At 38.3% G+C, this 26,121-nt stretch overlaps 2 protein-coding genes across 2 annotated transcripts in view; one reads left to right on the top strand and one right to left on the bottom strand.

Moving 5' to 3' along the window:
• Positions 1 to 26,121, bottom strand: part of SEC23A (SEC23 homolog A, COPII coat complex component) — a 1,400,163-nt gene that overhangs the window by 414,213 nt on the left and 959,829 nt on the right. The gene's annotated exons all lie outside the window — the stretch shown is intronic.
• The window catches only part of LOC122804410 (histamine H2 receptor-like), an 89,921-nt gene continuing 84,134 nt past the window's right edge, over positions 20,335 to 26,121 (top strand). Inside the window, exon 1 of the mRNA XM_044074241.1 lies at positions 20,335 to 21,497. Coding sequence (XP_043930176.1) covers positions 20,804 to 21,497 — 694 coding nt within the window. The 5' untranslated portion in view covers positions 20,335 to 20,803. The remainder of the gene's footprint in view (positions 21,498 to 26,121) is intronic.

The following is a 26,121-nucleotide window of genomic DNA, read 5'->3' as shown; positions in this document are numbered from 1 at the left end:
AGTCTTTGGTCCAGAAATCATCAGTGTGTTCAATTCAGGCATATCTGAGAGAACAGAGAATATTATATTAGTACCATCTTTGCTGAAGATGTAGTCACAACTGCAGTAGTGGAGGATGTGTGAAGAATCTGGGGTAAGACTTTGAAAAGCTCACCAAGTGGGAAGAAAGAAGGCACATAACGTATGATGAAGACAAATGCAAAATACTGCACTCTGTTCATAATAAACCTCATGTGGGAAAATAGATCTGACAGCAATAAGGCAGAAAAATAATTTGGGTTATTTATTAAACATGGACTGGACCAATAAGTGGAATGTACTTCTTCCATTAGACATAATCCTGAAACAAAGTAATGCTCCATTCTGCAGTAGGTCTGGTCAAACCACCCCTTCGAGTACTGTGTGCAGTTTAAATGGAGAGGGGCATCAATCTACAGGAAGGAGTCCAGAGAAATGCCACCATAAGGGTGCTCAGTACAGAGGGAAAAGAGTATTACAGAACACTAGAAGATGGTGGTCTCCACAACAGAAACCAGAAGAGAGGGTGAGAATGTAACATGAACATACAACATCAAGTTCAGGTTCAATGGGGGGGTGCACAGTGTACAGGAGGGCAAAGATAGTAGAATTCTGAGAATGGGTAATTCAAGTGTAAAATTAGTTCTTCATAAAAAGAACTGTGGATCCAAAGATTATCACATTAGGTGGTGAATAGGAAATTCATTGAAGCATTCGAAAGGGCATGGGACAGATAATGAAACTACAAAGGGTAAAGGGAGACCTGCAGGGAGGTAGAATGTTAAACATATTTGAAGGACAAACTGTTTCTTTCTGCTACAGGACAGAAGTAATGTAATGCAATGGATTGACAAGACTCCTGCTGTGCAAAGACAATTCAACAGATGAACGAACAAATAATTATCATTAAGGAATTTTACCAGCCTGTAAAGTGGAACCTTTTCCATGATCTTTCACGGAATAAAAGAGAGATTTACAGGCTAGTAATGTTGTTCTTAGACCACTTCTTATGCATGTGACCATGACTGTAATCCTCCTGGGGCATAGCTTAAGCTACTAAAGAGAAATTCTGTAATTCTCTCAGAGAAATTCTGTAATTCTCTCAGTATTGGCATGGATTGTTAGCAGCTTTTTTACAAACATGTCAGCAGTAAAAAGTCTCTTAGCATTTGACCCGTCTAGCATGTCAGTGCAGATGTTACCTAACTTAGTCTCTCATTCATACTTTCAAGCAGACTGCAGTTATTATCTTTCAGTCCTGGCAACAGATACATACCACCTCTCTTTTGCTTTGTCCTCATAAATCACAACTCTGTTACTATAGTTTCCTTTTACAGAGAGTATGACACAGAAGCACTGCCAAAGAGACTTGCTGCATGATACTCATATCAACAGACCTACTGCATCAAGGGTGTAACCTCACTTTCTGATAAATGTTTCCGCTGGAAGCCACTTGCCTACCGAACCAAAAACAACCAAAAAACCACTGAACAATTTAAAGGAAAACTCCACCCTAGAACTAAAAAAAAATGTTTTTTCAGTCTACCTTTGTTTCCAGACCTATTTTAACACCTCAAAATCACTCTAAGTGCTTTATTTGTAATTTTAGCATGTTTACCACAACATGGCTACCGATGGGGCTTGATATATCAACGTGATCTTCTTCTCCTTCAACTCTTTCTCTTTCCCATAAAGCATTTCAAGTCTTCTTTCTATGACTCATGCCAGACATAAGGGAGTAACTGTGAATTCCCATGCCGTTGACATATAATGGGAAATGTGTGACTCACTGTCAGTTTGTATTCCTTCTGTAACAGGGCTGCTTCTTTTCTGTTGCTAATCATCCTCATTTATGTTTTGCTCAGGGCTTGCTTTACACCATACTTTGAAGTTATCCAGTTGCAGGCAGAGAAGTAGCTAAATTGGAGATTTTGTTCTCGGTGTTCTTTTGTAGTCCAACCTGAATTGACAGTCCCTACCCCCACACTACTGCAGAGGTGTTAAAACTGTAATTGCAATTGACAGCTAGAATACAAAGGAAGGGAATTCCGATCTAAATTTCTTCCCCTCTGCCTGCAGTAAGAATTAGCAGCAGAAAGATTTATTTAAACAATTTCAAATTAATATTTTCGAAGTACGTTTCAGAAAATTCTTGATTTCAGTGTGTTTTATTAATAGTGACTTTTGATATACCCCTAATTATGTCTACAAAACATTTTTATGTAACTTATTTTTACTTTCCCATTTCTTTCTGAGGAACAGCAGTCTTGTGACATGCAGTTTCTGTAATTTACTGACATTCTACTCAGCTCCATATTTTTTTAAATTACAGCGAAACAGTAATTTGCAAACCTGACTCCATGATAATGGCACAGTAAAAGAATGTACTGAAAACTCACTGTATTCTGCAGTCCGTCCATGCCATGCAGTGAAAGACTTGTTTTTTTGGGAGAGTGGCTACTGTATATTTTGGGAAATTAAGTATCACTCGCATTATGCATATAACTGATGTATTTTTTTAACTTACTATCATCTTCTCAAATTACAAAGAAAATTATTTAACAAATCTATATTCCTTTATCTGCATTAGTAATTTTGATTTGAGCCACTCCTGTCTTTGTGCATATTTTCAATCATGTTAAACTGCTCATCTATTGGGTTGTTAATGTGCAACCGACACTACTCAGCCAAATAGAGCTCTTCATATTGTCACATTACAAGTTATGCTATGGTGTTTCCAAAACTAAGAAGGAAATCTGTGAATTTTGCACAAAACATAAGTTAGGAGGCTTACAACCTTCAGTAACATGAGGACTGCAGCATCCAATTCTCAGCTGCACTAACTAAACTTTGGAATAATAGAAAAGCTCACTAAGCTAGGCACCATCCCCTCTATCACTAGGTGGGTTGCAAACTGGCTCACAGATGTAACCCATAGAAATCAGAACAACGTGTAGTCATTCATTCAGTGAGTCATTTTTATTTATTTAGCTGGAAGTATCCAACTGGGAAGAATCTACTTTCACTGGAGTCATGAGGAGAAAAGCTCTCAATGTGACTCTTTTTATTAAAGAACACACTACAAGTACAAAGCAATAAATCAATAATGCAAAGAAGTAAATACAAGCATTTATGCGAATTAGTGTAGTATATAAGGGAGGTAGATAGATACTGTAGAACAAGTTTATGAAAAGGCCCAGTATGAGAAATCAAGATTGTGAAAAAACAGTAACATTTGGCGAGGATGCTGATTTACACAGACAATGAGAACCTTTGAATGTTTAGTGGTATGTTCATATAATCATTAAGGATCTAGACAAGAAGATTGTAGGAAGAGGCTGCCATGGCTCAATCTGCAGCTCACAACTTGCCAGATTCCTCTCTCTAATTTGTTTTGATTTCCTTGATACAACTATGCAAACGTTTTGAGTACCCTGCATTTATCTGAAAAGTAAAGAAAACGTGCAGCACAAGAAAAGTACAACATTCAAACGAGCGATGATAGCTAATATGGGAAATAAAGTTTAGAAAGAGCGAGAAACTTCGGACAACATACTAATCGGACCTAACCCAGAGTCTCCCTTGTAAAACCAGGATACGCCCTTACATAAATATTTGTAAACCTCCTTTTACCAGGACACCATCAGAGGTTGTCACCATCAGAGAGAATCCAGGGCCTCAAAAATCAGTCATAGACAGATAGGCTTAAAAGCCCTATTTCTCTGAAGATGCAGCAAATCTAATGGCTGATATACTCAGGTCCGAATTTACCCTGCTTTCCTCCCCCAGACACAACTCACGAAATACCACCGACTACAGGTCCCTCAGCTATCAGTAAGAAATATGTCCTCAATGCGTTTTTCAAAGCCAAAGCGCTGCAACAATTGTACCTGAATGCCAAGTACAACTGTTATGCCTCTGACAAGGGAGTACCATCCCTGGACTTGGGAAACTACCGATCCATAAGCTTGACTAGCCTCACATGTACAGCCATGGAAAGAATAATCATTGACACAATAAACAACAGAGAAAACCTTCTAGCCTTCTATACAACCCAGTTTGGTTTGTTCAAGTGCAGGACATACCTACTTAACCTAGTGGATTGTTTTGGAAAGGTCACCAAAGCAATGGATGAGGGCAAAATGGTGCATACTGTCTCCTCGACTTGGCCAAAGCATTCAACACAACACCCCTTTGTAGACACTCTGTAGACATGCTTATGAAACTAGGTATAGACCCCCTATGTGACTCAATGGGTAACCATCAGGCTCATAGATAGGACATAAAAAGTCAGGACAGCCGAGTCTATATCCACAAAAAAGCCAGCAGATAGTGGAATTTCCCAGGGTTCACTGATGGGGCCACTTCTTTTTTGATGTCTACTTCTCTGAAGTCAAGGACTACATCAATGGCCTCTGGCTTACCAAGTTTGGAGATGATTGCAAACTAAGCAGAATCACAGAATCAACCAATGACACAAATATCCTACAGGAAAGCCTGATACATGCTAATTAGTGGTGCATGATTCACAGTCTAAAACACAATGCTAAAACTGCATAATAGTATCTTTCAGAAAGACGACCAGCCCTGGAAATTACTACATTGATAATATACCCCTAACAGTTAACACTCTGGTCAGGGATTTGGGAATGCATGTAGACAGTGACTAGGCCTTTGACTACCATGTGTCTACTGACTGTAGTAAGAAATTCATTCTGTGTTGCTCAACCTGTATGCTCGAGTATGCCATCCAGGTCCAAAGATATCACTGGTCCAATGAGAGCTGAGTACAGTTGAACTATCAGTAAGTACTTGAGTAGGTATATGCAACATCTGAAGCATCCCCAGAGGTTACTTGCAAAAAGAATACATGGTGTAGAAAACATGTCTTATACAGACCACCTCCAAGCCTTATCCCTGTACTTGGTATCCTACACACTGGTGAGGGGTGATGCATGCCTGACCTCCAAAGCTGTCTCTGATCCAGCCATTATGTACCTTTTGCACATATATAAAACAAATAGCATCAGAAACACCTGATGTAGGGTCCTGAACCTAGTCTACAACTTAAATAAGACATGTTGGAGGGACAGGTATATGTCTCAAGACTACCCTCCTCAGGAACAGGCTTCTCATCCATGTGAAGCATGCTCCTGCCTGCACTTAGTCTTGGACAACTTGGGTCAGTGGATGGATAACTGTCAATTTAACTCTGGTCTGCCACCTATATCCCTATTAGAAAGAGGAAGCTTGTAAGTGCTTGAATACTCACTTCCAAGTTATAATCTCTGTAAAAGGAGTGGTATTATAACCTGCCAAGCATATTTTGGAATCATGGTTTAGCTTAAAAAGCCCTTTCAGGATAGTTAGACTAGTAACCACATATGAACCTGTGTTGCCTTCTCAGTAACTATTGATGGACATAAACTGAACAGGAAAAAGATGCAGAATCTTCAGAAAACACCGCTCGTACACAGGATGTAATAGAAAATTTATTATAAAACACACGAGTAAATCACTGGTTTAGCGCTTTCAACTGGAAAATCCAGTCTTCCTCAGAACAATATGAGGATGCATATCCAGTGTTTAAATAGCATTACACCTTAATTCACTTTAAAAAAACCGCCAAAATCTTTAAAGCTATACATGCCTAGATTCTTCGACCATATATCAGAATATTGTGAACTAGCCACAAAATATAAAATCTTGTATAAAATATGTTATTTAAAAATATATATATGACAATATAATTTCCTTAATGCTAGTGAGGCACATTAATATGTACAAAACTATAAAGTGAGAAATTAACTGTGCATTAGTAAACAAACTGTTGCTGACAATGTGTCTCCAGTAGGATAATTTCCAAAATAGATCATATGGAAAAACTGCATGAATTACTAAGAAGATTCTAAATAAATACATCACTATCCACTAAATAATAATTACATATAAAAATATATGATATATAATATATGAATTATACATAATATATTGATGGACATAAAGTTTGTGTTAATGGTCTATGAATGGCAGGTGGAGTAATCCAAAATGGCAGAAGGAGTTACAAATATAAGTTTCTAACCTGATAAATCAACAGTATACATATGTCAAAATAGTATTTCATAGGTTCATACTAGGCTATTTGCCCTAGGGCATTTATAAGCCTAGCCAGAGTGTGTGTGGCTTTCACCAGCCCTTAGGATGAGAATACTATACCCATTAGTTTGCTGTGCCTCTGTCCAGCAGTGACACAGAGATGATTCCCGGGGTAAACATACGATCTCCCATCCACTCGTCAAGATTTCTCTTGAACAGAGTCAGTGAGGGGCTCTGCCTCACATGGACTGGGATTCTGTTCCATAGTACAGGGAGTCTCTGGGTGATGAATCTGTCCCTCCAGCACGTCCTATTTATATCCGTGTTGAGGTTTAAGTCTCTTGCTCTTGTGGCTCTGGTGGATTTGGATTTTTTGAGGTGGAGTATGTCCATTAATTCCGGGTTGGACATGGCCTTGTATGTCAGGCACAGATCACCTCTGAGCAGACGGTATGCGACTGAATAGAGCTGGAGTTTCTTCAGTCGGGCATCTTATGACATATGTTTGAGCCCCTTTATCCTTTTGGTGAGGAACTTTTGGGGTCTTTCCAACTGCTGCAGGTGTCGGGTAAGGTACATTCCGAATGGGGCATTGTACTCAATCATTGGTCTGATAAGTGAAGAGTACAGGGGTACAATGACCTCTCCTGATCTGGATGTGAATCCCTTCATGATCAGGTGGGCAATGTAGAAGGCCTTCCTAACCACTTTGGCAATGTGACTGTCAAGCGAGGTTACTGTCAACTTGGGTCCCCAGGTCCCTGATAACTTCTTCCGTGTTTAATGGATTACCACCTATGTGGTAATTAGGGGTTCTTGTTTTTCCCAAAGGGTATGACTATACATTTTTGGCATTTAGCTTAAGGCCATGGCTCTGGCACCAGTTATCCATTTCTATGAGACCTCTCTGGAGGATGTCTGTGTCTGATGGAGTGTCAATTATGGTGCCCAGTTTGCAGTCATCTGCAAATTTTGTCAGCCACAAACCCCTATGTTTGCCTGCACTTCAGAAAAATAAATGCCGAACAAGAGGGGCCCAGGACTGAGCCCTGTGGGACACCACTGCGGCTTAGAGAGTGACATGGCACCAGCAACTCTAACCCTGTGTGTTCTGTCCTTGAGCCAGTTTGCAACCCATCTTGTGACATATGGGTTTACATCTAAGCTGGTGAGCTTTTCTATGATGCCCAGTGGGGTATTGTGTTGAACGCTTTTGCTAGGTCAAGGTAGGCTGTGTGAACTGCCTTACCCTCATCAATGGCCTTAGTGACTGTTTCGAAAAAGTCGACCAAGTTCAAGAGGCAGGATCTGCCCTTGACAAAGCCAAATTGGGTAGGATCCAGTGTCTGTAGGTCCCTAATGTCTTTATTTATGAGTTCCATTATGATCCTCTCCATAGCTTTGCAGACAAGGCTCGTCAAGCTTATGGGGCGGTAATTTCCAGGGTCCGTAGAAGCACCGCCTTTGTGGAGTGGGACCACGGTTGCCGTATGCCATTCTTTGGGTATGTATCCTGTAGTAAGGCTAAGATTAAACAGCAGCCTTATGTGTGGGTTTAGTTCCTCATTGAGTTAGTGTTAGCACACAGCCCGACACACCCGTCGTCCCATTGATGCTGTGTTTTTGCTTTGAGAGCAGCTCTCACCTGGGCATCTGGGAGTCTAGACTCTGGTGGGATAGATATTTCTCCTTTTGGGGTGGAGGAAGCCGAGAAATTTGCACTGAACCTGTTTGCCAGTATGTTGGCAATGTCTGTGGGTTCAGTGATTTTTATCATTTTGGACTAAGTCTGAGCATATCTGGGAGTTTCCACCCAGGTTTCTAACATAGCTAAAGAAGGCCTTATGATTGTCTTTTGTGTCATTATTTTTATCTCAAAGTTGGCCTTGGATGATTTTATGAGTGATCGTTTTTGCTAGTATTGATCAGAGATGCCTTCCCTTTTAGGATTTTGCTCTGTCATGTAGTAGCTTTCTCCTCTTGTTGTAGAGTTTGTTTATGGCTGGGGTCCACCAGACCGGGCGGCCTTTAGTGGAAAGGGTCTTGATTTTATTAGGATTGCTTGATCCATACATTCCTGGAGGTGCTAGAAGGCATTTGTAAGGGTTTCAGCAGCATGGGTTGTGGTTTCCACTGGCTCGGGGCCTTGAAGGATACCACTCCAGTCTAAGTGTGAAGTTTGCTTTTGAGAAGTTCTTCACTGTGGTCTTTTTTGCTGGGGGTGGGGGCGGGATGTGGATCTCCAATGAGATTAATTTATGGTCTAATCTCACCAATGAGGGATATACTTCCAGTGTGGAGCATTTTGTCCCCATGTTTGTGATGATCAGGTCTAGTATATTTTCTCCTCTTGTGGGGATGGTGACTAGTTGTTCCATAGCATTTGAGTTTATGAACTCTAGGAACCTTTGGGCTAAGGTGTTGGGGCTTGAGTAATGTTCCCAGTCTATGTTTGGGTAGTTGAAGTCACCCAATATGATGGTGTTTGGAGAGACATTCATACTCTCCAGTGTCTTCAGGAAGGCTGTGTGGGTTTCCTGAGTTTGAGAAGGTGGTCTGTAGCATGCTACAAACTGTAGGGCAGTTTTACCTATGGTTAATTGCACCTGGATGGTCTCTGATGCTTCGTGCATTGCCACTAACCTGGAGGTGTGGATATCCATTATGAATATGGATACTCCCCCTCCTTTTGTGGTTCAGTCCGGATTTGGGGGCGGGCATGATATGAGGTATAACCTGATAGTGCTGGGGTGCTCTCAGGAGCCTTGAACCAGGTTTCAGTCACAGCACAGACATTGATGTTCTCCATACTGAGGAGGGCTTCGGTGCATCTTGAGGTTTAGACTTCTGGCATTGAGCAGTATTACCCTTAGTTTTTCTCCATTTTGTTTTCTAGGCGGTAGGTTTATCATTTGAGCCTTGCCTAAAAAGGCACTATGGGTGTGGCAAGAGCCTTTGCCAATATCCGAAGCCCAGGGTGACAGGTGCGCCGGCAGCGTGGCTTGTCAAGCATGTCATCCCAGGCAGACAGACATTGGATCCCCTTAGAATGACACCAGTAATTAAGCCAATTATTAAAGCTGATCATTTTGTCTCTGTATTGTGGCATCATTCTTGGTGAGGGTAGGATACTGCTCAGGGTCAGGGTCATACCGGCCTGGGCTACATAATCTGAGAGCTCCTCTATGTCTCTTTTCACGTGGTCAGGGAGGTATGTCTCAGGTCGTCACACCGGCATGGACAATGACTGAGTCATACTTGTACTTGCTGTGGAATGACCTGAGTGCTTGTGTTATGTGGCGGATTCTAGCCTGACAGGCAGCTTACTGTGATCTTTTCCTTGTTCAGTCTGGTGAGTGGGACGTCAGTGTGTCTGACTATGGAGTCACCTATAACAAGTGTGTCTGGCATTGTGTTTGGCCTCAAGGGCTGTGACTGTTTAGCACACTGACTTTGAGAACTATGTGTTGCATGTCTTATGTCTTGAGGTGGCAGTTGCTTGGGTGTCTGCTTTGGAGGCCTCTAGTTTTGTAGATTTTGATCAGTGCCTCTGAGTATGTCTTTGTGTGTTTATGTGTTTGTTTTGCAGTTGTGATAGTTCTATGTGAAACTGGGTTTGTGGTGTTGGTTTCCTTCTCCTCCTGTCTGGTCTTGCCAGTCCTGAGTTGAGAGCTCAGCCTCCAGTTTGGCTATATAGTTGCATCTCTCACATGTATTTGTGTTTTGTGGGAGAAGGAGTGGGTTGTCTGTGTACATGAGGCAATTGTAACATTGCCTCAAGATGCCCAGATTCACCAGCTGAACAGGAGAGGGCGCAGTAACTGACCCTTTGACATGCTAGAAAAAGTTTGCTGTGTAACTGAGTCAGAAGGGACCTATAGGGAAATGGGTACTCAAGGGATTCTAGGCTAATGTAGTACTTTGTTTAGTATATAAGTACTTTACCTATATAAAAATGCTTTAGGAGCAAGTGCTGAGCTTTTGAGATAGAGAATAGACTGTTTAGATTGCAAGTAGAGAAGTTCTAAGGAAAAATTGAAGAGCAGACTTGCCAGAAATAGTTTAACCGATGGTGCTCTATGGGCAACTCCGTGCTAAATCACGTAAAAAGCGGGCTTTATAGCAGGGGTTGAAAAGAGCTAGGAATTGACCCAAAATGGCCAATAGACTACAAGTTTCTGGCTGGAACCACTGCTCTAGGGACAAATAGGCTGCTCAGTGCTCCCCACTCCCACTGGTGAACAAAGAAGCTTCCCTTTATCCAAATAAGGATATGGAATAGCACAGGAACCAAGCCAAAGCCCAGAGATCAGCAAACTGTGAAGACTGGACTATTCTAGTTCAGTAAGGCGGAAAACAAGATTTTTTTTTTTTGCAGAAAACAGAGGAAAAACAGACAGTAAATGCTATAAATGCTTTTAAGCGGCTAGCACTTGAGTGTGTTAGCCTACAGGTAAAATTAAGCAACAAATAACTTTTTTAAAAGTGCAAAACAGTTAATCAACACAAAAACAGTTTAAATAGAATGTAGAGCTGTATAAACGGGCGAAAATGCAGTCGCTAAGCAGTAAATAATCAAAAAGCCAGAAAAAAATACTTAAATCAGGAAAAAGTCACTCTTTTGCTCTCTGCTGCTTGTAGAACTCTGCAGGACACCACGAGGAGCTGTGCTTTTGTGTGTCTAATCAGAAATCTGCATACTTCATAAGTAATAGCCATACTCTGGTAACATTGCTTCTGACCTATTTAAGAACATGTACTGACAGAAAAAAAGGGGAGAAATGTTTATTTATTTTACTTTTGTTTACCAGTCCGACTGGAACTAGGTCCATTTACAGCGGAGGTCCAGGGAGAAAAGCTCCACAACAAACAATTTTATACAGTAGTAGATATACAATCAAAAGATATTTCATACTATAGTTCTTTCCAGGCAGGCTTACATTATACATAGTGGACCCTGGATGTTGGCATTTTGTTTGAGAATGCACAAATGAAGATGTGAGCAATGTGGGGATTAAGGCTATATTGCTAGGAACTCTAAACCTTTTGTGGGATATGTAATGAGTATGGACATATTTAGTTTGAATGGCCAGTAATAGAAAATGAAAGGGTACATGGAAAAAGAACTTAGAGGGAAAGACAATGTGAAGATAATAATATTCAGGAAGAAAGTGGAATAGCTGATTTAAGTGAGGAAGAAAGTGAGAAATATTATTCAGTGTGAAGAAAAACTGCAAGGGGAAAGAACAACACTTGAAAAGATATGACTACAAACAAAAAATAAGCATGGCTGGTTTTCAAGTGAAGAAGAGGAAGATGTTGACTCAGAAACAGGAGAATAACAAGAGCAGAAAGAACTTAAATCTTTTGCAGGGAAGGTGAGAAGGAGAAAGAGAAAAATAAGAATAACGAGTAGAAAGAACTTAAATCTTTTGCTGGGAAGGCGAGAAGGAGAAAGAAAAACCTAATAGTAGTCCATAGACCCCTTCGCCCCCCAGGACAAAAGCTCCTCCATTTTTCCATAGCTCGATTATGGAACTCCCTACCTCCCTCCATTCGCACCATCGCTAGCCTTCCTACCTTTAAAAAAACACTTCACTCCTACCTAACATCCAGATGGGAATGCTTCTGCTCCCAACATAATCATTCTCCACTTCCTCTATCCTTATTACTTTCACCTCCTATATTTTGCTCATAATCCTATCCTAAATATCATCTATCAACCTAAAAAAAAAAAAATGTATATAACTACACTCTATCATTATTTTCGTGGATAATTCTACTGTTTGTAAACTTTACCTTGCTATGAGTTGTATACTATGTAATGTATATCTCTGTAACATGTATTCTTGTTGGAGCTTTTCTCCCCAGGACTCCATTGAAAATGGGTTCACTTGGCCCAATGGACCATCCTGGTTAACCAACAGCAAATAAATAAATAAATAAAATAAAATAAAGAACAGGATGAAAAAGACACAAAAGGGAAAAGGATGACTTTAGGTATTATGGGACTAAATGTAAATCATAAACAAAATTAAATGAAGAGATTTAATGGTTGTTGAATGGTGCAAGAAGAAAAACACAGGTATATTATTTTTACTGGATACAAGGTGTGTTACATAAAAAAATGAAAAAAAAAATGAAGCTTTATGGGAAAGATTACAAGGTCAGCAGGATATGAAGCATGTTCTTGGTTATGGATGTTAATGAGAGGGTAAAATAAAATGATTGGATGTAACAACTGTGATACCAGGAAAAGTGATGGTATGTGACTTGAGAACAAATGAAAATTATGTAAGGGTAATAGCAATATATGCATGCACAAACATATCAGATAGACAAACATGTTTGACGAACTAAAAATATATTATAGTAAACAATTCATTAGGAATACGCGGGAGCTTAAACTGTAAGGTACGAAAAGAAACAGGAAGAATAATACAAGATGTACGGTGATAAAAGAAGTGATGTAATGAGGAAACTTGAAACCAGGAAAAAGTATTATCTTTTTACCTCACCCTGGAGCCTTCATAAGCCTCAACCATAAAAGTGCCCTGGCATAGTGCTGCCCGACGTTAGCTCACAGCGCCTCTATCCAGTAGCACCACAGGATTGATCCCCAGGGTGATAGGTCATAGCTCAGAAAAAATCATTCCTTAGTTGCTAGATTTATTGTCGATGATCTATGAGCAGCTGAAATATGATGTTAATCAGTTACATTGCTGGGTAATCTGGCATCTTCACTGTAGTACCACATTTGAAATGATATATCTAAAATATAAAGTGTATTTATTCAGATTGTGATAAATGTACTAAAGGAGGATTTTTAAACTAGAGATAGATTATGCAATGTATTCAGGTGACATGAAAGAAGTGCAGGTGAGGTAGAAAGAGTAGATTTCTCAGACCAAAGATTAATATAGGCTGTGTTAGGTGATAATGAAGAAATCATAAAAGAAGAAAATGGAGAGAAATTATGGATGAAATGAAGAAGTTAATTGGTGGAAAACTTATATTTTAAAAGAAGATTTATATGCTAAAGATATATATATATATATATATATATATATATATATATATATATATATATATATATATATATATACACATATATACAAACATACATACACGCACATGCTCGCATGCGCACACACACACACACACACACACTGGGAAAGTTGGGATATTTGAGGAGTATATATATTTTTCCTAGAAACATTTAGGGGATCGAGACTCAATCCAGTTTGGCGTAACTAAGGAATGATTTTTTCTGAGCTATGACCTATCACCCTGGGGATCAATCCTGTGGTGCTATTGGATAGAGGCGCTGTGAGCTAAAATCGGGCAGCACTATGCCAGGGCACTTTTATGGTTGAGGCTTATGAAGGCTCCAGGGCCAATAGTCTAGTACACACCTATGAACCTATGATACAGAATTAGAATTGCTTAGACATAGTAAGGCCTTGAACTAGAAGTAGTGAATATAGTAACAGAGATGAAACAACTGGAAATTAGATCTTCGGATAAAGGTAAGAGCAAATTACATAGAAAAATTGGGAATTGTGGGTACAATACTTGTTTTGGAGGAGGATGAAGAGGGCAGGATTGAATGAGCTATGTAATGTGTGACTGACAATGACTGGGTAGATTATAAGTGATGCATAATGTTTGCAACTAAAAATTACATCAAAATGGTTTGTTTTCATCTATATAAATATATGATTGCCTATGTCACAAGTTATAATTTATTGAAGATGTTTCTTGTTAAAAAATACTCAATCCAGTTACATGGAGAATTGTACATAACAAAAAGAAGGATATTTAAATTAAAAAAATTTAGTTGTATATTTGGTGTCTATACACCATTTTGGGTATAGAAATATGAAGAAGGAAAGTGTTTTTTTTTAGGGAAAATACTGTATGAGAAATATGGAGAGATGGAAAAATGAAAAGAGAAAGAAAGGAAGTAAAAAGAAGGAGATGATGGAAAGAGAGTATGATAATAAGATTCAGTCATGGACAATACAACTGATAAAGTTAAATAGGAATTGTATAACATAATGGAGAAATACATAATATATACATGGAAAGATCAGAAGGATTAGGTTAAAAAGGAATAAATAATAGAAGGGGAAAGATTTAAAAATTTTACTAGGCTGGAGATTTTTCAGAAATTATTATTGGATACGTTGTATGTAAAAAGTGGTATGAAATGTAAAGCAATTGAATAGAGAAAATGTAAAGACTGTAATGAAGAAGACATTACAAGGTATTAATTTTTGGGTTGTATAAAGAATGATATTTTTTGGAAAAAATTTGTATAAGTGTGAAGGTTTTTGAAAGATAAGGATGGATATAATATTGTATGATAAATATAAAAAAAGAAAAACATGAAGTGGACAAATGGTATAAAATACTGATGGTGATATCATGGGTGTTTTAGAATGGAAGATGTAACGAACTCTATAATGAAAATAGGAATTATGAAGATGTGTAGGCTGAAATAAAAAGACATTTCTGGAGAAAAGGATGGGGGATAGAATGAAAGATGTTAAAGTCAGTGAAATGTAAAATATTGAAAGTATCATAAATGCTGTACATATTATAGAAATATAAATAGAATGGAAGGCACTGGCAGTTGGGATCTTTTTCATTCACTAGAGGTATCATAAACACAGATGGGGAGGACCTCAGTTTAGCATCTCATCCCAAGCATGGAGCATAAATTAGTGTAGCACCCTCTTAAGCTGCACTACATTGTCAGTAATTACCAATTAGTCCAACTACCTGGTGTGGGAATGGAACCCACAGCTTTAGATATTCCAGCACCATAAACATGCACTCTGCCTAGTGAGCTACTGACACCTTCATGCTTGTAATTGTAAACAGACTGTGACATGAAACTCTACATTGTGGTAGGTTAATGTGGACCTAAACACCCTGGTTCCATGCTGCAGCCTTCAGCCTGGGTCTGTGAACACATTTCTGCTGTCTGCAGCTTGCACATGCATGTTATCTTCCATTGTCACTTGTGATGCAGATTTTGATTTCCACAGGAACTATAATCTAAGTTTTGTACTAAGAGGACTGTATTTATTCAGATTGTGATAACATTTACATTTTATGTAGGAGGTCCAGAAATTAGGTCAAGACTGTGCAGTTCAAGCTACAGTAGAAAAATATCATTAGGAATTAGTACTACTGTTTTACCCACACAAGTTTCCACTACAAATACATTCTGGTACTGTCTGCCATACACTAAAAAAGAATAAATAAATATATAAAAACATAATCATTTCCACGGTGGAATTAAGAGACTATGGTGTACAAATTATGCAAAATGACTTATGGTTGGATGCCTTTTCAAATAAATTAAGCACATGGCTGCATAGGTACACACAGCCAGATGCAGACCAACACACACACACACACGCACCAATATGATAGTGTGAAAAGTTCATAACATTATCCAAAATGGGTTGCTGAAGCCCCAGCTCGAGTGTTCAAAATATTGCTAGATTAATTGTCGATGATCTATGAGCAGCTGAAATATGATGTTAATCAGTTACATTGCTGGGTAATCTGGCATCTTCACTGTAGTACCCCATTTGAAATGATATACCTTCATTCATGTTTTGCATCATTTTATATCTGAAATCCAGGTGAAAGAAAAAGATACACATACTATATATGATCATTAAAGCTGGATTCACGACTGTAGAATGAACAACAAACTATTAAATCTAAAAGCACTGAAGCCATCTAACCAAAGTAGCAGCATGAGGATAAACCAATGTCATAAAATGTTATAAAATCACAACTAAAACAATGTTCCCACACATGGAAAGATTTACTCTAACTATCCCTTACTTAATTGTAATAATTCCATGACCCCATGACTTTGGAGGAATGGCAAAGCCCACCAACTGCTTTCACACAAGCACTTGCGTTCTTTCTCTCCTGCATTACTCTCTCTCATTCACGCATACACAGCATGTTATGCATTCACACAGACACACACATTTTCTCGCACTGTTCATGCTCTCATGCATCGCTCTCTGCAATATACACACACACACACACACACACACACACACACACACACACACACATTCATCGCTGTCTCATACACAAACACATGCTTACACAGTCTCTTCTGCATTCACACACACATAGACATTCTGCCTTCACGCATGCATTCACGAACCCACATGCAATCAGGAGAATCACACTCATACACACAGCAAAACACCACCTGAAAACCACTCGACTCTACAGCTTTTTGCAGGAACGACCATACTGTCCTGCAAGTTGGGGGCAAAAGTTGATAGTTATGAAACTATTGATAGCACAACACCCTCTCAGCAAGAGACCACAAAAAAAAAAGAAAAAAAGGGACTTCAGTGTAATAAGCCGATCGATGCGTTGTAAGTGATCGGCTTATTACATTTTTATTTATTTATTTTTATTTTTGTTTAACATTTGTTGACCGGGAAAGTCCGACTAGGTTCCACAGAGCCTGTTTTCAGTGGAGGCCCCATTTAGATCTATACGGTGCAGCTAAATGGCTGAAAAAAATTAGTGAAGGATAAAACGGCGCAGATAAATGTCAGTGGCAGAAGCATTTAGTGAAAGGAGGAATAACTCTAGAGAAAAAAAATAGTGGATGCTCCTTCCTTTCGGCACACTAAACAGATGCATGGCACAACTATTGGCAGCACCCCACCTCCTCAGTTAGAGCCTGGGAAAAATAAAAAGGACTCGAGTGTAATAAGCCGATCGATACATTGTAAGCAATCGGCTTATTACAGTTAGATCTATACCGCGCAGCTAAATGGATGAAACAAGTAGTGAAAGGATTAAAAAAAAAAAGTAATGGATGCTCTTTTTTTCGGGCAGACTTCACAGATGCATGTAACCCCCCCCCATCTCTCATACACACAAACACACTGAGACATACTGGTTTCAGACACGCACTATTCATTTTCTCATACCTCGGCAACTCTCTCTCTCATACACTCGGGGCATGGTCTGTTCAACATTCACACACACACACAGACACTGCTCACTCTCTCTCATACAGTCAAAGCCAGAATTTTCAATATTCACACATACATACTGCTTTCAGGCATGCTTCGCTAGCACACACGCAGGCAGAAACACTCATATACATACATGCACACACTGCAGCATGGTGATTGGAGACAGCATAGAGTGAAAGAACCTACGGTAAAACAAAACCAGGAAAATACTGTGAGCCTTGCATTACAGACCCACAACAAGGCATAACAATTAGTTTGCAGCAGAAATTTGTATGTAGCGTACTTACCTATACAGTTAGCAAGTAATGTATTTCTCTGTGGACTTTGCCTGCAGATTAGTTGGAGGAAACTCTTGATCCAATACTGCTTTTACTCCGGAAAGAAACAGTGGATGAAGTATAGAGTTCCACAACAAAGTAATGCAAACCTTTATAATTAGCTGATAAACGGCAACGTCACAGTGTGGGTGGATCAGCAGGAGAGGGAACTACTGATTTGACTGTGTCGAAGGTACATCACGACCGGGGAGACCTATTCCAACTCAAAGGATGCAATACTAAAGAATGGGGGATGGGTTTCCTGCACTACGCTAGGGAAAGTGAGATATGTAGAACTAACTAACTTCTTGTTGCATTCTGGTAACCACAGATGGCTGGGATGAGTTTACACGGATAAAGAAACACTTGCAGTTGAGTCGTATAGTGCTCGAGCCCAGAGTTTTCCTTTAAGAAAGCATTTACCTCTCAACTGTACAGATTTTCACAGGATGTCCAGATTTTTGCCTTAAATATTTGGTCTGTTTATCATAAAATTGTGGTTTTCTCGCAAATCATTAGCAAATTATTGAGGGCTGAAGTCAGAAAATAATGACAGACATTTGAGTTTCAGACTTTATACAGTTCAGAAAATTCATACTAATGCAAAACTGGTTACTCTATCAAACTTCTACTAAGAGCAATATTTAAAAAGGGTCCCTATTTTTGGGCCTTTGTCCCTCATTTTTGATCGCTTTGTCCAGATTTCTTGCACTAAGAGGTTGAGAGGTATGGAAAGCAATAAAAGATGACCTCCTGGCAGTGCTTAAATGCAATCTATCATTACAATGGTTAATCTATCTCTTACCACCGTACATACATTATTATAGCTTGAAAAGAAGACAAGACAATCAATAGCATGAGAGGCATGGATGAAATACACTGACTCAGTACAACGCAGCCTGTATCAGCTGCTTGAGCTTAACTAACTGCTCAAGGAAAAATTTCTTGTATGCTGTTTCTTGCTCCACACAGGAGTGATTTCTTACTCCTCAAACTGCACTTTTTAAATATATTGGTGATTAAGACTAATAAAGTAAGATGGTGGGGAGCTAACCCACATGGTGGGGTACAGGCATATTATCTTTTCTTCTCTTTTCTTTTTTCAATTTTACATTGTTTTCATACATCTGAGACTTGTACAGCTGAAGTACGTGCATCTCAAGTCCTTTTGTACTGGAGTTGTCCAGACCGAGCGCTTTTGCAAAGAAATGTGTTTCAAGGCCTGTAGCCTTAAGTAATAGTTCAACATATCCCAGGTAAATAAAACACGTGTAGATCACACTTGTATTCTGCCTCATTTATTAAAGGTGAATGTTTAAAATCCCTAACCATTGAATTCAGAGCTAAACCAAAACTTTTAGCCTATTTATTTTTTTTCTATCCAATTTGCCTCCTACAAACCCTTCATCAGCTTATTTTGAGAAACTACAATATCTACACTACAACAAGGAATTATATTAGATTGTATAATAAAAATTTCAGCTATAGTAGCATAGAATGTAATTTCTGGTGTACTGTTAAGTCTTGTATATTTCTGTATAATTTCTTGTGTAAGTTTTGTATAATCTCTATATGTGGAGCTTTTCTCCCTGGGCTCTCACTGAAAATGGGTCTTATCCCATTCGGACTTTCCTGGTAAACATGTAACATCAATACAGGCTATGACAATTATCCAACCATAATCTAACAAATCAAATTGAAATGCAGTTCAGTATCTGAAGTACGAAGCTAAAAGCTTTTGTCTAGTACTTCCTTAGATGAAATCTCACTGTTGCGCCTAAAATGGCAAAATATAACTGCAGCTGTATCTGAATGTCACCTGTGCATTATGGTATGGTTTTAGCACTTTACATTACTGGCAGTTCAAGATTACTGGGTCCTAATGTTTTAAGTCCCACTGTTTCTGTAAGCCACAAGGTAATCTGTTTTGGCAGAACTTGGATAATTTTTCCTTGGACTGTTTGCAGCAGCTGTGGAGTGACAGCCAATATGGAAACCAAGATAATACCTCCCAGTTCTGTGAGAGCTTCATGGACTATGTCGCCTTAATTACTTCATATAGGTTTTACAAACCAAAGTGCAAGCCTTTAATCATTAATTGTCTTGATTAACTCTGAAGTAGGCTCACAAATAACTAATCTGAAGAAAGGGTAATAAATGAGCCTAAACTGCTACATCCTACAGATTGCTAGGGCATGAAATTACTGGTGCCATGTTTCTTTCTACTTTAGAAAATGATACGATATGCATGGTTTGCAACACAGATTAGCTAATACTAATATTCTCCCAGCATATGTTAGTTTTATGACTGTAATGTAACATAAATCACAGCTCAAATGGTTTAACTTTATAAATGCCATGGCCGTCAGAAATCCTTTGGCTACAGACAGACCCAAAGCACACAGTTTAATAAGGAAAGCAAATATAACCTCTTCTGTTATGAGAAGCAAACTGCATATAGCACTTTCTCGAAGACAACTGTAATTAGCTCAACTCACACAGCATCTGTACTAAAAAATGTCAGTATTCACATGACCTCTATAATGTATAAACAAAATTAGCCTATTATAATTGTCATAGCCAGACCACCACTTACAGCTACTCAGAGTTTATTCTGCTGGATAATTTATGGCTGAAACCACATTAAAATACTACTGTGTTCAGAAATAATAGTTCATGTCTGTATCTCTTGGTATTATCTCTGCCACAGTCTTATGACTGAGGCATCTTTAAATGAGTTTCCTGCTCATTAATTTTAAATCCTCCAAAAGAAGAAAGAAGGATGCATTTTGTATTCTTCAGTCAATTAGCAAGAAACTAGGCCATGCTACCACATGACTTCTGCATGTGCACCACTTACAGCCAGGATATTCAATAAAATATACTGTAATGTATAACTTATATTTATCATAGACGTCTGTTATGTATTTGCCATAAAAGTCAGCTTTTAATTTGAAACTGGCAGAGAAGAGAGACTCAAGAAAGTAAATTCTAAAAGAAGCATTTAATACTGCAAATGTGGACAGCTACACCAGGTTCTGCTCAAGACTGTAAAATTGCAAATGGATAAAACAAACTTTGTTAAATAACTCAGATAAGTATTCTGACTGCATTCTTGAAAGCCTTTTTTTCCCTGTACAGGATCACTACAGTTAAGAAATCCCAAAGCTACAGCTCTAGGCAAATCCTGAAAAAAATGGGTCTATAACTTCCAAATTTGCTTTTCTTCAGATTCATCTGTTTCAGGAGGCACAAAGTCTATATGCTATAAATGGTACATTATGAACATATTATCAGATATGAGAAGTAACTGAAGCCAACTTAAATACAATGCTGTCTACTCCTCTATTATATGGAATCTTAATGCTCACATCAAGCGTCGGATCAGTATCTGGAAATATTCTGTTGCTAATAATATCTGTCCTCAACCCAAAACTGCATACAGACACTTCACCACTGAGCTTCAACCTCAACATCTGTGATCTCATTTTAGGGTTAACTGTGATTCCTGCTGGAATATACAACAGTTTGTCTGGAGTGGCAACCTTCACTGAACATCAAGCTGTTTGCCAGCTGACAGCTTTTCTCTATGTACTGCTACAGCTTGCATCCATTAATTCTCTCACCTGGATCACGGTTGACAAGTTTGCTGAAATATGTTACCCCTTACACTATGCACAGCTAATCACAAAACAGCGGATCTGGTTAATTTTAGTTTTTTTGTGGATCTACTGCATACTGAATGCAACTGCTCCGCTCTTTGGCTTTGGAACTTACTCATATAATGAAAGCAAATACATCTGTCTGCCAAGTTTTAGTTTGACTACAAAAGCCTACAGTGTCATTTTCCTGTCCATGGGAATTGTTGTTCCAGTACTTGCAACTTGTTTTATGTATTCATGCATCATTCATACTGCCAGACATCAAGCAAAAAGAGGAACTTTTGTCTGCAATGATCAGCACTGTTACTATGTACCAGCTAAATCGTACTTCAGGAGTACAATCCTGCTGATATCAACCACAAGTAAGTGAAAGCCTTCTTTTTTGTCTCTTTTTAAGAAACCTTATTTATTTATTTATTCTCTGTTGAAAACTTCCTGATGCTAAAAGAGCAAGTCATTCAAATACTGGCAGGTGGTAAATCAGTTTTCTTCTATAGCCTCACAGTGTACACAAAAATTAATGCCAGTACAATATATCATTTTATGTAAACCACCACCAGCCACATACAGACAAATGTCACACTGTTCATATTTGCTACTCAGAGATACAGAAATGCACTAAAGTATATGACACTTACTTTGAATTAATACACTGCTATACATAATCATGAAGATTCACACAAAAGACTGTCAGAAACTGCTGTCAAGAATACTACTTTACTTTAATGAAGTACAACAGACCCATTTTTCACCTCAAGACAGGCCATGAATTCACTCACACATTATGATCAGCAAGCCAAGACTAGGCTTTAGTAGTATGCCCACAAATCTAAGAACATTTTTCCTCAAAATTGTTCGTAGAGAGACAGGGATTCTAAACCTTTTACTTAATCAAATACCAGTTGCACAAAACACCAGACAGGAAGGCTATGCATCTAAAAACAATGACAGACTCAGCTGAAGATGATTTCTAAGCTGATTCTAGAACTTTTAATTCTAGACAAATGTACATGATACAACCTGTACAGGTGAACCACACACACTACAGAAGACGGAAAATATATACAGAATAAGCAGTACCCTGAGAAACCTGCTATAGAGCAAACGTTGAGAGCCTGTACCAAAAATAAATGGTCCAACATCATAGGGGGGCTGACAATGAATCTGGCGTAGAACGCTTAAAAAAATTCACCAGAGTTCTAATTACCTGAGTTGACTATGAATTTGAAAGAAAATGCATATATCAGAGCAATTTGCATACTTCCCTCTGTTCTTTTTCAGTACTTTGCAAAAGGCAAGAAAAAACAAAAAGTTGTGCTTTATTACAATTAGCTTAAAACAATAACACTGTAACAGGATGTAGGCAAGGGCAAAGACAAATATTATCTGTATGAAGGTTGTTTTACACAACTAATGAAACATGAGCATAAGGTATGTAAAAGCATTTTGAGTACAGGCAAGTCACCTCATTCAACTTATTTGGGAAATTAAGCATTAAGAAACTAGGGTAACAACTTTTTAAGATTTGATTTGCCAGATTCAGATATATGTCACTTTTTTTCTATGCCTTTGTATCAGATTTCATAATCACCCCCAACAGAGAAGCTAAATTCTGTCTCTCAAAATAACTGATCCCTTGAGGGACAAGCTGCAGAAGAAATGTTAAAAGTGCTAAAAAAGGAAAACTAATTCCCAAGCTCACATAGGTACAAGTTTAATGTAATTTGTGAAACATGCACACCTGTGTTTGGTAAACCACTTCTATATTTTGTTGTGCACAATGATCATATAAACCTCATTCCATTAGGTGTCCATTAATAAGGTTCTTTTCCATGAATGTATTACTTTTCCTAACAGTTCTGTGCCAGTTTTAAGTATCCCTCTAAAACTAAAAATGAACAAGGGGTGTTTAGCTATAGGATATCCTAACCTGATTAAGACACAAGAACATATTAAATTACTTATCTGCTGCTAAAGCAAACCTATAACCACAGTAAGAGTACTATCTGACAAGCTTGTGCAAGCAACACTCACTTTTGAAACAAGAACATTTCTACCGCTGAATGGCAACTACACTAATAAGGTGCTGTGAATATACTACAGTTGTGAGACAGTGCACCACAATAACAGATACATGAATGAACTAGAACAGTCTCTGCCATAAGAAGATGTCATTCTTCAGCCAAATTCTTCAGTAGTTAAGTAAACACCAGCTTGAGGGATTGCAGTTTCAAGCTGTGTCCATTAGAAGGCAAATATCACAGCAATTTGCATACTTCTCGTGTTTATTTTTGGTACTTTGCAAAAGGCAAGCAAAAACAAACAACACCAAAAAATATTTTTTATGGCAAGCTAAATGAGACACAGAAACAGATAGCTAATTCAGGACAAACAAATATACAGTGATGCAAAAAAAATCTTTCAAGTTTAAGCTGCACAAATAGTACATTTCACATCATATTCCATAAGCTTCTAAAATGTAGAAAACATGCACCGCTGAGCACTTATGTAAACTGGCAATTTCCAAACAATGCACAAACAGTACCAGGCGGTAAGGAGGAACCTATCCTGAAGCAACGACCTAACTCTTTGCACATGTACAGTTACATACCATATCTGTACATGGTATTAAACTGTATTCCATCAGCTTCTAAAATGTAGAAAACATGCACCGCTGAGCACTTATGTATACTGGCAATTTCCAAACAATGCACAAACAGTACCAGGAGGTAAGGAGGAACCTATCCTGAAGCAACGACCTAACTCTTTGCACATGTACAGTTACATACCATATCTGCACATAGTATTAAACTGTACTACGTTCATTGAATTACTACAGGACATAAAGGCTGTAGAACCCTGCCTGAGGGTTTTCTGACATTCTTGAAGATACTTGCACCAACTTCTTTTTTATATACATAGAATTTTTAGTTGTTTATGGTAAGACCTAAAAAACAATAATTTCTCACCTCTTTCTCACCTCTGGAGATATTTTGGCGCTAGAAAATAATGTAAGGCTTTCAGTCTCCAACTTTTTTGGCTTTATTAACACCTTAGCATCAGCTGGGCACCAAGGACAATGGACAGAACTGAAAAGACCAGGGCAAACTTTTTTTTAAATGATAAAAACTATAATTTTAAAATGCACCAAAATAACAGTCTCATCCTCTGTATATACAAGGGAAATTGCTTTTTAACTACAGATGAGAAAATTATGTATTTTTAGCTTGAGGAATGCAATATGAGCCGAAAATTTAACTCTAGTAAGATGGCCTTACATGACAAGAAAAAAAACATACACATTTCATACACAAATGGGGGTTGGGAGGGTGACCTAATGGTTAAGGTGTTTGCCTTACAAACACAAGATGCAGGGTTTGAATCTCACAAGGGATAATTGGCTAGGCTTAAAAAATGGCTCGCAAGGGCAGTTAGCTTAGTACTGATCTATGAACCTATGAACATTTCCCAACAAAAGGGAACTTTTTGTCATTGGAAAAATGCTATGACCAACATTTCCTTACTGGAGGAGGCAGTGTGGCAGGGGTTAATTCATCACTGAGATACATGCAAACTAAGTATAAAATTATATTCTTGCATGAATGTTGTACATTAATGCCCTAGAATAATTAACTGAAAGTTCCACTGGGCACTGTCAAAGAGGGCCAGACATGTGGCCCATTAAACTTAGGTGCCAAATGCAGGGTTATATATCCTTTCCTAGACTGGGATGTTCCATGTGAAACCATTTGCCTGTTGAAGTAAATAAAAATCAAGAAACCACTGAGCAATTTAAGAAAGCAATAAATGACCTCCTTCAGACAGAACCTAAATGCAACTGTTACTATGACAATAGTTTACCTCTGTTGCCACTCTACATACAATATTCTAGGCTAAAGACAAATCAATCAATAGCATGAAGGATATAACTGAAACGCACTGCATTTGTATTACTGCGAACATGCACTGTAATAATTATCATGTACTGCACTGTCTTCTTACTAATTTCTTTCTCTTCTGTGAAATTATGTACAGACTTGCATTTTCTAAATGTATGATAAACTATGTACTTCTTATACATGTAAATCCTGATAACATTTTATATTTATTCCAAGCTGAAAAAACACTCCATTTGCTGCTCATGGAGCTTGGGTCATTTCTGAAAATAATCAACAGATCGGTCCTCCTGGCTGGTTATCAAACTGTAAATAGATACAATAAACATCAGACAGCAAGATTCATATGACTTCTGCTAAGAGTCAGAAATACAGTGTAGCTCCAAAATATATCTACTGTTTTATTATAACATCCGAAATAAAAACAATACATATGTTCGTTAAACAGGGCCCAAGCTGATCAGGTAAAGGAAGATAGTACAAAAACCCAAGGATCCACCTCTCCAGGGTGACAGCAGGTGGTGTACCTCTTTCAGACCTAACATAAAAAACAAAGAACTAAGCAACAAGAACTAGAATGGATACCTAATAGAAGGGATAATTTCTGCCTCTCCAAAGCCCAAAAATCTATACAAAATTCAAATTAGCCTCATATGGGCCTTGTTAGTCCTTATTGTGAATACTGAAGTACAGAAAAAGCATGTATACCTACCACTGGCCTCACAAACAATTCCAGTCTGCCAGTCACTGCTAGAAAGAACAGGAAGAAAAAATATTCTGGCAAATGTATAAAAAATTATACAGAAGCAGGAAATGTTCTCCAGTGCTAGCAAAGACCGAGATCTGAGCTATGCAAGCGACAAAAAAAAAACAGTGGGCATAGCAAATGATAATTCATAACCTTATGAAATCAATATGTGATATCACTCTTTGTGGTGTCACAGTTACACTGCTGCGCACAGGCATGGCAATACCAGAAATAAATTACGCAGAAGTCTGAGTGACAGAAAAGGGATTTCCTGTCTATGACCCATTAAAGAAGGTCCCTAAAATTAGATCAGACTTTCTGATCTGTTTTGATCTAAAAACA

Source organism: Protopterus annectens, chromosome 6.part0 (genome assembly GCF_019279795.1).
Source record: "Protopterus annectens isolate FY-2018-M chromosome 6.part0, PAN1.0, whole genome shotgun sequence".
Classification (NCBI taxonomy): Eukaryota; Metazoa; Chordata; order Ceratodontiformes; family Protopteridae; genus Protopterus; species Protopterus annectens.
This window is presented reverse-complemented; position numbering and strand designations above follow the sequence as displayed.